The sequence below is a fragment of the Ochotona princeps genome, chromosome 33, assembly GCF_030435755.1.
Source record: "Ochotona princeps isolate mOchPri1 chromosome 33, mOchPri1.hap1, whole genome shotgun sequence".
Lineage (NCBI taxonomy): Eukaryota > Metazoa > Chordata > Mammalia > Lagomorpha > Ochotonidae > Ochotona > Ochotona princeps.
In genome coordinates this window covers 2,567,933-2,581,093 of record NC_080864.1, presented here as the reverse complement: position 1 = coordinate 2,581,093, position 13,161 = coordinate 2,567,933, and the positions used below count along the sequence as shown (strand labels likewise).

The 13,161-nt window shown below is 63.0% G+C and overlaps 2 protein-coding genes across 4 annotated transcripts; both read left to right on the top strand.

Moving 5' to 3' along the window:
• Positions 1-46: 46 nt before the first annotated feature.
• Positions 47-6,314, top strand: TRMT1 (tRNA methyltransferase 1). 3 transcript variants are annotated; one of them, XM_058657763.1, is made up of 17 exons: positions 47-150; positions 381-560; positions 643-698; positions 1,178-1,320; positions 1,436-1,623; positions 3,206-3,321; positions 3,427-3,539; positions 3,937-4,085; positions 4,213-4,299; positions 4,395-4,464; positions 4,558-4,692; positions 4,776-4,861; positions 4,983-5,091; positions 5,169-5,245; positions 5,653-5,772; positions 5,907-6,036; positions 6,136-6,314. In XM_058657763.1, the coding sequence occupies exons 2-17, from the start codon at positions 430-432 to the stop codon at positions 6,283-6,285; spliced, it is 1,860 nt and encodes a 619-aa protein (XP_058513746.1). In that variant the 5' UTR covers positions 47-150; positions 381-429; the 3' UTR covers positions 6,286-6,314. The 3 variants fall into 3 exon arrangements, with proteins under 3 accessions (XP_058513746.1, XP_058513745.1, XP_058513747.1); XM_058657762.1 differs by having other exon boundaries at positions 58-150; positions 304-560; XM_058657764.1 differs by lacking the exons at positions 47-150; positions 381-560; positions 643-698; positions 1,178-1,320; positions 1,436-1,623 and having other exon boundaries at positions 3,200-3,308.
• A 1,540-nt stretch (positions 6,315-7,854) lies between these two features.
• On the top strand, positions 7,855-10,371 carry LYL1 (LYL1 basic helix-loop-helix family member). Its single transcript, XM_058657742.1, has 4 exons — positions 7,855-7,985; positions 8,643-9,039; positions 9,129-9,220; positions 9,820-10,371. The coding sequence occupies exons 2-4, from the start codon at positions 8,666-8,668 to the stop codon at positions 10,218-10,220; spliced, it is 867 nt and encodes a 288-aa protein (XP_058513725.1). The 5' UTR covers positions 7,855-7,985; positions 8,643-8,665; the 3' UTR covers positions 10,221-10,371.
• The last annotated feature ends 2,790 nt before the right edge of the window (positions 10,372-13,161 follow it).

Sequence of the window (13,161 nt, the reverse complement as noted above, 5' to 3'; positions counted from 1 at the left end):
AGCCGCTTGACCCCGGCTGCCCACCGTAGGCCGCCTCGCGGATTGGCTAAACCCGATCATGTGACTCGCCCTCCCACCGAGCCAACATGGCGGCGCCCAGGTCCTAATCTGAGGAACGTGGATCGACTCGAAGTCGGTTTCTCTGCGCGGGTGAGGAGGGCGGGGAAGGATCGGGACGGAGGACGGACCCTGTTTGGGCTTCTGCCTCCGCGGGGACCGTCGTCCCGTACTTTCCCGAAGCGCAGGCCTCCTCCCGTCCCCAAAGGCCGCTGACTCTGTACCTCTCCCGCTCCCTCCGATCAGGCTGGGCGTCCGATGTCCCATGGGAGGCTCGTCCGCCAGCTAAGCCTCGCTCTCTTTTCGGTTCGTCGCCTCTGTAGAGCCCGCTTCTGGGAGGGGCGTCCCCCTCAGGGACCGCGGGATCCCGCGATGGATGACGGTCCCCAGCCCTGCCCCCAGGCCCAGGAAACCATCGTCACCGAGGGTACCGCCAGGATCGCCTTCCCCAGCGCCAACGAGGTCTTCTACAACCCTGTCCAGGAGTTCAACCGGGACCTGACGTGAGCGGGTGGGGGGTCGCAGGGCGGATGGTGGGGGGGGGGGCTGGGAGGGGCCCTGAGCTCACCCTCCATCTCCTGCCAGGTGTGCGGTGATCACCGAGTTCGCCCGCCTTCAGCTTCGGGCCAAAGGAATCCAGAGTGAGTCCAGTCCAGACTCCTGGGAGAGGTCACATAAGGAGGCTGTCACACCCCAAGCCTCCCCTCCCCATCCCTGTCCCCGCCCAGGACACTTTAGGAAGTAAAGCTTATTTGTTTATACTTGAAAGATAGTGTTTCAGAGAGAGATCACCTGTCTGCTGGTTCCGTAAATGCCAGCAGTGGCCATTGCTGAGCCGATGCGAAGCCAAGAGCTTCTTCCAGGTCTCCCAAGCGGGTGCAGGGTCCCAAGGCTTTGGGCCGTCCTCCGCTGCTTTCCCAGGCCACAGGCAGGGAGCTGAATGGGAAGTGGGGCAGCCAGGACGTGACCCAGCACCCATATTGGATGCTAGTAGAGCAGGCAGAGGATTAGCTTGCTACACCACCGCACTGTCCCCTGTGAGATTTCTCCAGGTCGGGTGGGAATGGGAGCAGGAATAGGGCTTGGAGAGTCCTTCACTGGTGCCTTTGGGTGATGACAGTCAAGGTGCCAGGTGAGAAGGACCTGCAGGAGGTAGTTGTCGACTTGTCAGAGCCAGAGGAGGGACAGGCTGAATTGAAAGACAGGGAAGATTCGGCGCCAGGTGGCCAGCCTCGGACAGCTGTTGTGGGGGAGATCTGTGAGGTACGTCCAAGCACCCTGGAACCCAAAGGGGATGGGGGTGGGGAGGCCCTCTCTGGGACCTAGATGAGACCCAAGACCAGCTTATGTCCATGGAGCCATCGGCTTCCTTCCACAGGGAGGCCTGCGGGTACTCGAGGGGCTTGCAGCTTCCGGCCTCCGCTCCATCCGCTTCGCCCGTGAGGTGCCTGGGCTCCACTGTGTGGTCGCCAATGATGCTTCAGCCCGGGCTGTGGAGCTCATACGCCGCAACGTGCAGCTTAACGATGTGGCCCACCTGGTACAACCCAGCCACGCTGATGCCCGGTAGGTCGTGGGGAGCAGGGGTGGCCAAGCAGCTAGGACATCTGCTCTAGAATTGAGTGGACCTCTGCGAGGGTCTGCTCTGTGGTCCCAGGCCCGTGTTCTTGTCTGTTCAGTAATCAGATTCTCTCCTGTGATGGGAGACAGAGAGCTGGGGGAGAGAGAGACAGGAAATCTTCCACCTGCTGGTTCCCTCCCTCAAACATCTATAATGACTAGGCTGAAGCCAGGAGCTCCATCTGGGTCTCCCCACATGGATCCAGGGGCCCAAGCCCTCGGGCCATCCTCTACTGCTTTTCCAAGCACTTGAATAGGGAGCTGGACCTGCAGTGAGGCAGCCAGGATAGACCGGGTGCTAGACGGGGGGACGCAGGCTGGACTTGAACCAGCCCAGCCACAACACTCGCCCCTGGAGACACATGCTGGGAGGTGTGTCTGTCATCAATTTCAGCATTGTGCAAGCATCATTATGGATGAAGATAGTGCTCACGTGGGTATGCAGAAGGGTCTCGGTGGGACCAGCATGGAGGTCGTGTGTGCAGGGCACTGTTGACGCAAGTGTGGTTGGACGAGTGTGCTGGACTGTACCATTCATTACACTCTCCACTGTAGACTTTAACATGATGTATTTATTTTTATTGGCAAGTCAGATCTACAAAGAGAAGGGAAGAAAATACACAGAGAAAAATCCTCCTCCTCCTGACCCACTCCCCAAGGGGCCGCAACGGCCGGAGCTGAGCAGATCTGAAGCCAGGAGCCTCCTTCGAGGTCTCCCATGCAGGGTCCCAAGGCCGTCTTCTACTGCTTTCCCAGGCCACAGGCAGGGAGCTGGATGGGAAGTAGAGCAACCAGAATACTAACTGGTGCGTATATGGGATCCTGGCATGTGTAAGGCAAAGAAGGGTTAAAAAAAAAAAAGGTTTTGGTTTAGTAAGCGAAGCAGCCCCTGCATCCCATAGGGACGCCGGTTCAAGTCCCAGCTTCTTCACTTTCCATCCAACTCCTAGGAAAGCAGCAGAAGATGACCCAAGTGCTTGGGACCCTGCGCCTGCGTGGGAGAACCAAATGGAGTTCCTGGCTCCTGGCTTGAGCCTGGCCACTGTGGCCATTTAGGGAGTGAACCCACAGATAGAAGGTCTCTCTGTCTTTGTAAGCGACCTTCATTCAACAAGTAAAAAAAGCCCTTCCTGCATGCTACTTCCTCTGTAGGAAACTGCAAACTGCTGATACAATGTAAATGTTCTCCAAGCAGTTACCTTCAGTGTTTCGGGGGAAAAGGAGGAAGTGGGACTCTGCGCATGCCCAGTGCTGCTGTACTGTTTGGCCCACACTGACCCGTTCAGCAGACGACACGCATGGGTTGGCTGGAGGGGGCCGACTGTTTACCCTGTGTCCACACCAGCTGTTGTCAGTGTCATTGCTACAGACAGGTAGACTGAGACCCACCCCTAGTCACCAGCCCTTGCACTTAACCAGCAGAGCCAGGACCCGAACTTGGGCAGCTGACCACTTGGCGGGGCCAGAGCAGTGCAGGAAGCTAAGGACCTGGCACTCTCGTCCCCTTCCCTCATCCCCCCACCCCCAGGATGCTGATGTACCAACACCAAAGGGTCTCCGAGCGCTTTGACGTCATCGACTTGGACCCCTACGGCAGCCCGGCGGCCTTCCTGGATGCCGCAGTACAGGCTGTGAGTGAAGGAGGTGAGGCCGGGCTGTGAGTGAAGGAGGTGAGGCCGGGCTGTGCCTGCGCCCCGGGCCTGTGTCCCCTCCCTCCTGGTGCCTCACCACCTGGCCCGCCCTCCACAGGGCTGCTGTGTGTGACCTGCACGGACATGGCGGTGCTGGCGGGCAACAGTGGGGAGACCTGCTACAGCAAGTATGGGGCCATGGCCCTCAAGAGCCGGGCCTGCCACGAGATGGTAAGGGGGCGCCCCCGCTGTGCCCCCACAGCACCCACCTCCCCTTCCAGGACACCCGCCCCAGGCCTGCTCAGCCTCCCCCATGTGGCCGAATGCAGTTCCCCCCCATCAGAGATGCTTGGTCACTGGGATGTTTTGAAAGGCCTGGGATGCGATGTCTAGCTTGGCTGGGGTCGGGCTCCAGGCCTCCACGCTTGCATCTGCACAGTGGACATGTGCCTGTCAGTTACCTGGGATGGCATGGCCTCTCTACCGGTGTGGGCAGCTCCCAACCGTTCTCCCTTCTTACAAGGGGTAGTGTGGGGGGCCTGGGGGGTATCTGTCCCCTACCCCAAGGTCCACTGAAGTGGTTTCCATCCTCTGATCACTCAGTGACCCTCCCCGTCCACTCCCGCAGGCCCTGAGGATCGTCCTGCACAGCCTGGACCTCCGGGCCAACTGCTACCAGCGCTACGTGGTACCCCTGCTCAGCATAAGTGCCGACTTCTACATACGCGTGTTCGTGCGTATCTTCACCGGCCAGGCCAAGGTCAAAGCCTCGGCCAGGTCAGCCTGGGCAGTGGGCGAGGAGGGGACGGCAGGCCTGGCTGCTAGGAGCATTAGCTGGTTGGGGCAGGAGAGTCACACTGCTCCTGCGACCGCCCCTCACCTCCCCCCTTCACTCCCACCCCAGCAAGCAGGCCCTGGTGTTCCAGTGCGTGGGCTGCGGGGCCTTCCACCTTCAGCGCCTCGGCAAAGCTACAGGAGCCGCTGGTGGCCGGTAAGGCCTGGCACGCCAGGCAGGGAAGCCATGGGGAGCCAGAGCCCACCAGAGCCACCTCCGTCGCTCCTCACTGTCCTCTTTCCTCCTTCTAGGGTCAAGTTCTCTGCAGCCTGCGGGCCCCCCGTGTCCCCCGAGTGTGAGCACTGTGGACAGAAATACCAGGTAGGCAGGGCTGGGTCAGGGGAAGGAAGGTGGCAGGGAGGGGCCAGCGTGAGCAGTCTCCCCCCACACACACACTCTGTGTCCCACCTGCAGCTCGGGGGCCCTCTCTGGGCAGAGCCCATCCACGACTTGGAGTTCGTGAGTCGTGTCCTGGAAGCTGTGAGCGCCAACCCGGGCCGCTTCCACACTTCGGAGCGCATCCAGGGCGTCCTGAGTGTGGTCAGCGAGGTGAGGGCTGACCCAGTCCAGGGCACACCCCGGCCCCGCCCAGGTCGTAGCCACGCCCAGCCTCTGGCCCCGCCCCTCCACAGGAGCTCCCGGACATGCCTCTGTACTACACGCTGGACCAGCTGAGCAGCACGATCCACTGTAGCACGCCCAGCCTCCTGCAGCTGCGGTGAGGGCCCCCCACACCCCCGGGGGCCCGCAGGGTGGGCGTCCACCCTCAGGGAGGCGGCCCGCAGGGTGGGCGTCGGCCACGCACAGGCAGCTTTCCCCTCTCCTCCCACCCCCCCTAGGTCCGCCCTCCTCCACGCTGGCTTCCGGGTCTCCCTGTCCCACGCGTGTAAGAACGCTGTGAAGACGGACGCTCCAGCCACAGCCCTCTGGGACATCATGCGCTGCTGGGTGAGGGCCGGCCCCCAGGAGGCAAAGGAGGAGATGGCTCCTCACCACAAACCCTGACCCCTAACCTCTGCCCCCAGGAGAAGGGGTGCCCTGTGAAATGGGAGCGGTTGTCGGAGACCAGCCCTGCTTGGCGCATCCTCAGCTTAGAACCCAAGTATGAACATGCGGGGAGGCCTTGGGTGCAGAAGCCCTCCCACCTAGCCCTGACGGCCCCGAGGAGACCTGAGTCGGGTCCCCCACTGGGCACGGTCCTGCCTGCAGGCCTTCACACCTGCCAGCTCCCACCCCTCCTACCCCTCCTGCCTCTTCTGGGAAGCCTGCCTAGATTTCCTCCCAAATGCACGGACCCCCTCAAGCACACCTCCCCCTCAGATACCCCTGATGGAATCCGTCCACTCCTAACTTAGACCCTGCTGCCTGCCCAGGGCCAGGGGGAGGGAGGGGATCCCGCGACATGGGCTCATTGTGGGGGTAGGGTAGGAGGTAGGCATGCGTGCCTGGTGTGTGTGTGGTGGGGGGACAGATCCTGCCCCCTCACCCTCCCAACCCCACCCGGCCTAGGCTTCAGGCTAACTTCACTGTCCGGGAAGACGCCAACCCCAGCTCCCGCCAGCGGGGACTCAAGCGCTTCCAGGCCAACCCAGAGGCCAACTGGGGTCCCCGGCCCCGCGCCCGGCCAGGGTGAGCAGCCTGCCCCTGCCATGGGTGTGGGGGGTGGGGAAGGAGAGGGGGTGGCTGGGCTGGGGCCAGGCGGCAGGGGCTCTGTGTGGCTGGGCAGTGAAGGCCACCGGCCAGGGGTCGCCCTCTTGGCACAGGGGCAAGGCAGCAGGTGAAGCCATGGAGGAGAAAAGACGGCTGTGCCAGAACAAGCGCAAGGAGCTAGCCGAGGACCCAGCGCAGCGCGCCGCCCGCCTCAAGACGTTCCCTTGCAAGAGGTTTAAGGAGGTGAGGCCCGTCCTCCCACTCCCTCTTTCCCACACCCCTGGGCAGCGGGGCTGGGCAGATGCACCCACCTGTATCATCCATCCACCGTCTTCCCTCCAGGGCACCTGTTCACGCGGGGACCAGTGCTGCTACTCTCACAGCCCCCCAGATTCTGGAGCTGCCGCTGATGCCACCCCCCAGGACTATCCAGAAACCCCCAACCATGATCCCCCTGGGGCTGGGGCAGCCATGGGGCTGGGGGTCAGCTGAGCTGATAATAAAAGAGATGTCACCACCTCCAGGCTGGCCGCTGTGCTGCATTGCTCTGATTGGGGGAGGTTGCCGAGGTTGCACAGCCTCGGCAGGGCAGGGGGGCGCTCCTGTCCTGCCTGGGGGACCATCCGACCGGCCCCCTCCCCGTGCTGGGCCACCCTGGCCAGGGCCAGCGCCTGTAGTTCTCAGCATGACCACCAGGCGGCAGTCGAGGGACTGCCCACGGGCTGGACGTGCCCGCCACCCAGTGTCCTGCCCCCAAACTGGACGTGCCCGCCACCCAGTGTCCTGCCTCCGAACTGGACGTGCCCACCACCCTGTGTCCTGTTCCACACGGTGGACATGCACTCCACCTGGTGCCCTGCCCCACGAGCTGAATGTGCCCTCCACCCAGTGCCCTGCCCCACCACCTGGCATCCTACCCTATAGCCCTAGCCGGGCACGCGCACGGGCACGCACGCGTATGCACCGCCTGCCTGGATTCTGCAGCCCTGCCCTCCCTGGGGACGGCAGCAGCGGAAGCCAGACCGGAACCAGGCGCCCTGGGTATCCGGCTGTGGACCAGGTGCTTCCTGTCCTGCAACCCATGGCGGAGACCAAGCCGCCTCCTGCCTCTCCAGGGGGGACAGACAGAACCCCTGGCCTGCTGGGTGGGCCACGTGCACGCCTCCACCTGTAATAAGAGTGTGATCCCAGTGAGGGGGGTCCCAGAGCCTCCTACATCCACACATATGGCTGTCCCCAATACTACAGGCCACCAGGTTCAGCCCCCCATCCCCTGGGGCAGTGCGATGGAGGAGGGGGTGTCCCAGGCCTCCCGCAGGACACCTGCACCCACCTCCCATTCATGAAGTGGCCCTGCGCTGTGGGGTGAAAGCCAAGGGGACCACCAAGCTGGGGGTGAGGGGCTGTGATCCTAGGGACTAGGAAAGCCCACCCAGCAACTTGTCCAAGGCTGGACACCCAAGACCGTGCTGCACAAATCATTTGCCTGCTTGGGTGCCCCACTCATTGCAAGATGGGGGAGGGGAGGAGGCTGGAGGCCAGCAAAAAGAGGAACCAGGCTGGGGGAGGTGGGTGCCCCTGGGTCACGGGGCGCCCAGCATGGCGGGAAAGGACCCCTCCCCACCCTCATCAGCAGAGACTCCCCAAAGCAGGCGACAGCCTCTGCCTCAGTTTACCCCCCCTTGTGCATCCGAGTGTCGGCCGGGCGGGGGGTGTTGGCGCTGCAGGGAGCGGAAGGCAAGGCTGTGAGGGATGCCGGCCCCGCATGCCCACGGACATTCCCACCCATCGGCTTCCTCCGGAGCCAGCCCGGCTCCTTATCAGGCGCAGCCAGGCCAGCAGGCCCTTATCTGCCCCCACCCTGCATCCTCTGGCCTCCGGGCTCAGGGGCTGAGAGGGAGGAAACCCGGCGGCCACTGCAGCAGGCAGAGGGGGCGGGCAGAGGGCGGGCCGGGCCTGGCCAGGCAAGGCCCTTCACTTTCCCTTGGGGGGAATCCACGCTGACAACGCAGCAGGCAGCAGCCGCTGCTCCCAGAAGGAGGTGCAGCGGGGCCTTGGGCTGGGCGTGGGGGTTGGGGTGGGCCCGGCCCTGTCGGGGCGGCCCTCTGCAGCTGGAAACCCCATCTTGGCCCAAGCTACATCCCTGATCGAGCAGCGGCCTTGGGACACTCCACAGCAGGACCTGCGCTGGGGTAAGAGAGGGGCGTCTGCCTGTGCTAGCATTCTGTTCCACCCTCCTTCACTCATTCATTCATTCACCCATGCATTCACCAGCAAGGAGCGGGCACTTAAATAAGGGGTCCAGCTGGGCAGACAGGACCCCAGCCCCACACCTCCCAGGGTGGACACCCCACCAGGATATCGGCCCCAAGAGTGTGGGGGGGAGAGGGGAGGGAAGGCAATACTACGGTGGACCATTCTCAGAGCCAGAGGGAGGAGGCAGGTTGAAAGGGATTTTCCCGGGATCAGAGTATCAGTAGAGAGAGGTGGGGGACATTTTCTGCAGGGGTTGGGGGATCACTGTTTGGGGGGCTGGCTGGCTCTCAGAACAGCCAAGCATTTCGGGGTCATTCCTGAGGTCTGCAGGGTCAACCAGGGCCCCCAGGGGACAGTGAAGAGTGAGGTCACATGGCCACCATGTTGGGCCGTCAGTGAAATCTGAGGGGCGGGGGGGGGGGGGGTGCTGGTCCCTACTCCGGGCTGCAGGTGGAAAGATTTGCCCCATGGCTGGGTGACCAAGCCTCTCAGGGGGCACCTCCCTGCCCGCTGTCCTCCAAGCAACAGCAGGTGGGTGCTGGGGGGTGCACCTCCTCCCTCCCCCTCGCAGTGGTTTTCTCCCCTCCCTGCAGGTGCACACCCTGCCTCCGGGTCCATGTGCCCGCCCCAGGCCCAGGCGGAGGTGGGCCCCACCATGACCGAGAAGGCACAGATAATGGCATGTGCCCCCAGCCCGGAGGCGCCCAGCCTGCCCCCCAAGAACCCCTCTCCTGGGCCCCTGCAGGCAACAGTGGTGGAGGAGGGGGGCCACCGAGACCCCTGCTCATCCCCCAGGCTGCCCCCTGGCGTGCCTGTCATCAGCCTAGGTCACACTAGGCCCCCGCCGCCACCACTGCCGCTGCCGCCAGGGGCAGCCATGCCCCCCACGGAACTAAGCGCCTTCCCACTGCCCCTGCTACAGCTCTCCACCCTGGGCGCGGCCCCTCCTGCCCTGTCCCTGCATTACCACCCTCATCCCTTCCTTAACAGGTCAGTGCCCTGGGGTGGGGGTGCGGGACTTGAGGGGATCAGGGTGCACCGGGGCCCACGAGGCGTGAGTGACCCCCAACTGCTTACAGCGTCTACATTGGGCCGGCAGGAGCATTCACTCTGTTGCCCAACAGCAGGCTGAAGCGGAGACCCAGCCACGGTGAGCTGGACCTGGCAGACGGTGAGTGTGGCGGGCATACCTGTGTGGGTGTGTGGGTGGGGGGAAGGTACCGTAAGCCTCCCCACACCTGCCATACACGTGTGTGCCCTGCACAGAGAACAGACCCACGTGCAGATGTCCAAGTGACACACAGCTAGCAGCACACATTGAGGTCAGCCTGACCCCTGGACAGGGAAGGGGAGTAGCGGCCAGGAAGTCGCAGGTGGGCAGGCCAGGGACTTAACATGACTGGGTTGGGGGGTGCACAGAACAGCCCGTCTCAGGACCAAAGTCACTCCTGAGACCACCAACACCCCCAGCACCAGCCCACGGCCCAAGTCACAGCCCACCACAGTGCAGTGGTGACAGACCACGAGGGCCACACGCAGCCACATCCCCCTAGTGGTTCAGGGTCAACGCCAGAGGCAGAGGCGACAGGTGGGCAGTCCATGTGGATCCCGTGGGCTGGAGTGGAGTCCGCAGCGCACTGCTAGCGATTGTTACTGGGGGTCCCCACCCCAAAGAGCCGGGTACCTGTCCCCAATGCAGGCGGAGCCCTCCACCCCTCCTCTCCAGCACACAAACGGTGCTAAGATCCCTCCCGCCCCTCCTGTCCGCAGGGCACCAGCCCCACAAGGTGGCCCGGCGGGTGTTCACCAACAGCCGGGAGCGCTGGCGACAGCAGAACGTGAACGGCGCCTTTGCTGAGCTCAGGAAGCTCCTGCCCACTCACCCGCCCGACCGGAAGCTGAGCAAGAACGAGGTGCTCCGCCTGGCCATGAAATACATTGGCTTCCTGGTGCGGCTGCTGCGCGACCAGGCGGCTTCTCTGGCGGCCGCCCCGTCCGGGCCCCGCAAACGGGCTGCGCCTCGAGGAGGCTCGGGACGCAGAGCGGAGGAGGCCACGGTGGTGGCTGCGCGCACGCAGCCCGCGCCCCCCGCGGACCTCGACGACAGCCCCGGTGCGGGAGCCCGGGCCATCAAGATGGAACAGGCGGCTCTGAGTCCGGAGGTGCGGTGACCCTGCGGGGCCGGCGGCAGCTCTGAGCCTGTGGGCACCACCGGGACAAGGGGGAGGAACCCAGCCCGAGGACGGCCGTCGAGCCTAGGGCCAAAGATGCGCTGCACCTGCTCAGCAACGCACACCTCCCCTCCCCGCAATAGACAGAAGGGGGCAGGTGAGGACGTCCCTCCACTGGGAGTTGGGGGCGGGGGTCCTGGATGGCTCCGCCCCCGCCCCTGCAGACTCAAAATTACCCACTGCGCGCTGGAAGTGTCCCCGTCTCAACACGGCAGAGCAATCGTTGGACCTAAGTGGTACTTCTCTTTTCTCCCCCACCCCACCCGGAGCTGGGGTCTTCGGGGAGGGGGACGCAGGGCCGAGGAGGGGGTGCGCCCTCCCGTTCGCCCCCAAGGGTGAACGCGGGAAAGGGAAGGAACCCCCGCAACCCCGACTCCACCGGTTGCGTTAGCCAAAGATCAGACGCTGTGGCTTTTGTTTGTCTTTTATTTCTTTATTTCACATACACATTAGCCATTCAATGGAGAAGCCGGAGAAAGTCAGGCAAAGATGGTATAACAGAAGCGCAGTGACGGGGGCGGGGCGGGGCGGGAGGGAACAGAGAGGTTTGGCTGTCTAGTTGCATTCCGCTAGGACACTGAAAAACCCAGAAAACAAAACAGACAGTAAACTACCCTTGTTTCTTATGTATGTCAGTGCAGAGACGGGGGAGGGGTGGGGGCCGAAGGCCGAGAAGAGGGGATGGGAGAGGGGGTGGGGGGACCAGGCTGATGGAGAGGGAGGAGAGGAGAGGGGACGGGACGCTAAAGGGGGAAAAGCACACCAAATCCATTAGTTACTATATATAGAGATACTCGTATATACTGCGTTTCTTAGCCTAAGAAGAAACTTGTTTGACGGGACGGGCGGCCTTGGCGGGTCCGCAATGCTGGTGCTGGTCGGGCGCACGGATCTCCCGGGAGGGGCCGAGGCGAGGGAGGTTGGGGAGTCGGGGGGAGGCTGGCCCAGGCTGGCTTATGGAGAGGAAAAGGGTGGAGAGCGGGGTGGGGGCGCGCCCCGACGGTGCGGGAGCAGAGAGGCAGGGAGCTGGGGTGCCCTGTGGGCTCTCGATTGGGGGGAAGAAAAAGTTCTCGTTACTTTATTGCTCCTTTATTTTTTTCTCTCGTGTGTGTGTGTGTGTGTGTGTGTGTGTGTGTGTGTGTTGCCAGGGGATGAGGGTCCGTCCAGCACGGTTGGTTGGTCGGGGTTGGGGGGGACTTGGGTCGTCTGAAGCCACCCGGCCCCCTGTGGGACCCAGAGCGCGGCGTCCGCTCCGCCAGCACGGGGGTGAGAACAAGGCACTAGGTCGGCCGGCCAGCGCGAGGGGGTCGGGTGTGTAAGGCAGTCGTCGGGGGGCCGTGTGCGCGGGGTGCAGGGGAGGGCCGTGTGCGTGCGTGCGGGCGGGCGCGGGCCTGGGCGAATCGACCTGTTTGTTGGTCTCCGGCGTTGGTGGTGGCAGGGGCTGTGCTGGAGCGTCGAGCCTAGCAGGTGCTCCCCCGGGTGGGGACGGGGAGAGGGTGCTGTGGGAGGGGTCGGGGTGTGGGGGAAACGACCAACTTGCAGAGCGCGCTCCTGATAATGCTGGTGAGGCTCAAGTTGGCGTCTGGCTCAAAGAAGGGCGCTCGGGGACGAGGGGAGGGAGGGGACGTTTGTTCGTTGGCATGGACCTCTGGGGGGGAGTGGAGGAGGGGTCGGGCCCCCCGCCGCACCCCTCCCCCGTCTCCGTGGGGGCGGGAAGGGGGCGCTGGGCCCCCCTCGGGAAGAGGGGGCGCCCGGGGAGACCCGCGGCCAGAGCAGCCCAGCCGCCGGGCGCGTGCCGCTGTCCCGTTCCGTTAAACTCAACAAGAAGGTAATGTTTGTTCCGAACAAGCGCAGGATAGTGGAGTCATAAACTTAGGTATAATAGTTTGTGGGGTTTTTTTCTTCTTCTTTAAAAACATACCTTATCATGTAAGAAGCACCAGGGTTTAATAGTTTTAGAATAATTTTTTTCTCTTGTTCTTTCCCTTTCTCAACACGTGTTGTTGTTGTTAGCTCTGAAATGTTGTACATTTCCTCAGCCCTCCCACCGAAACCGAGAACCAACGATGAACAAATAAAAACCCCAGACCATCCTCGTCAACGCAGGAAAACGACTTTAAAAAAAAAAAAAGTGAAAACGAACAAAAAAAAAAAGGAACAAACACTCAGTTTTCGTTGTCCCCGCGCAGGGCGGGGCAGGCCCGGTTCTTTTAGAGTCCCCAGAGCCGTGAGGACGTTACAACAAAAATAGAATGTTTTTTTTTTCTTAATCTCTTAACATACAAAGATAGGAGAACTCTGATGCATTGCACTTGATACAATGAAAACAAAAAGTTCATTTCCCCCCAATATACACTTTGTGGGTTTTTTACTTTTTTTTTTTTTTTTTGTATTTTCTTTTTTTTCCTTTCCTAACGACCTTCCCCCACTTCTGGCGCCCTCGCGGCCCTCGCCCGCGCACTGGGGAAGGACGGGGTGGGTGGTGGGGGGGGGGGTCCCCCCGCCCGGGCCCAGCTGGCCTGCAGCTTCCGACCCCACCGGGGCGGGTGCCCCCACACCCCCGGCTCCCCTCCGCAGGCTCACAGCGTCCCCCGGGAGGGCCCCGATTGTCCTTGAGGGAAAGGGGGCGCACGCGGCCGGGTAGGGCCCCCCCACCCTCCTTCCGCTCTCAGCTCTGACCCTGTTTAGCCAACCGAACTGAAAAAATCATTGCACTTCGACCGACCGCGCGTCACGCCCGGCCCCCCACCCCCCACTCCGCTCCCCTGGAAGACTCCCGAGGGACCCCCACCACCCTCCACTCCCATCCAAAGCGGGCCCCTGGGGACGGCCACCTCGGGGTGGCTTCGGGGTAGATGGAGCCCCAGGTGAGGGTCCCCCT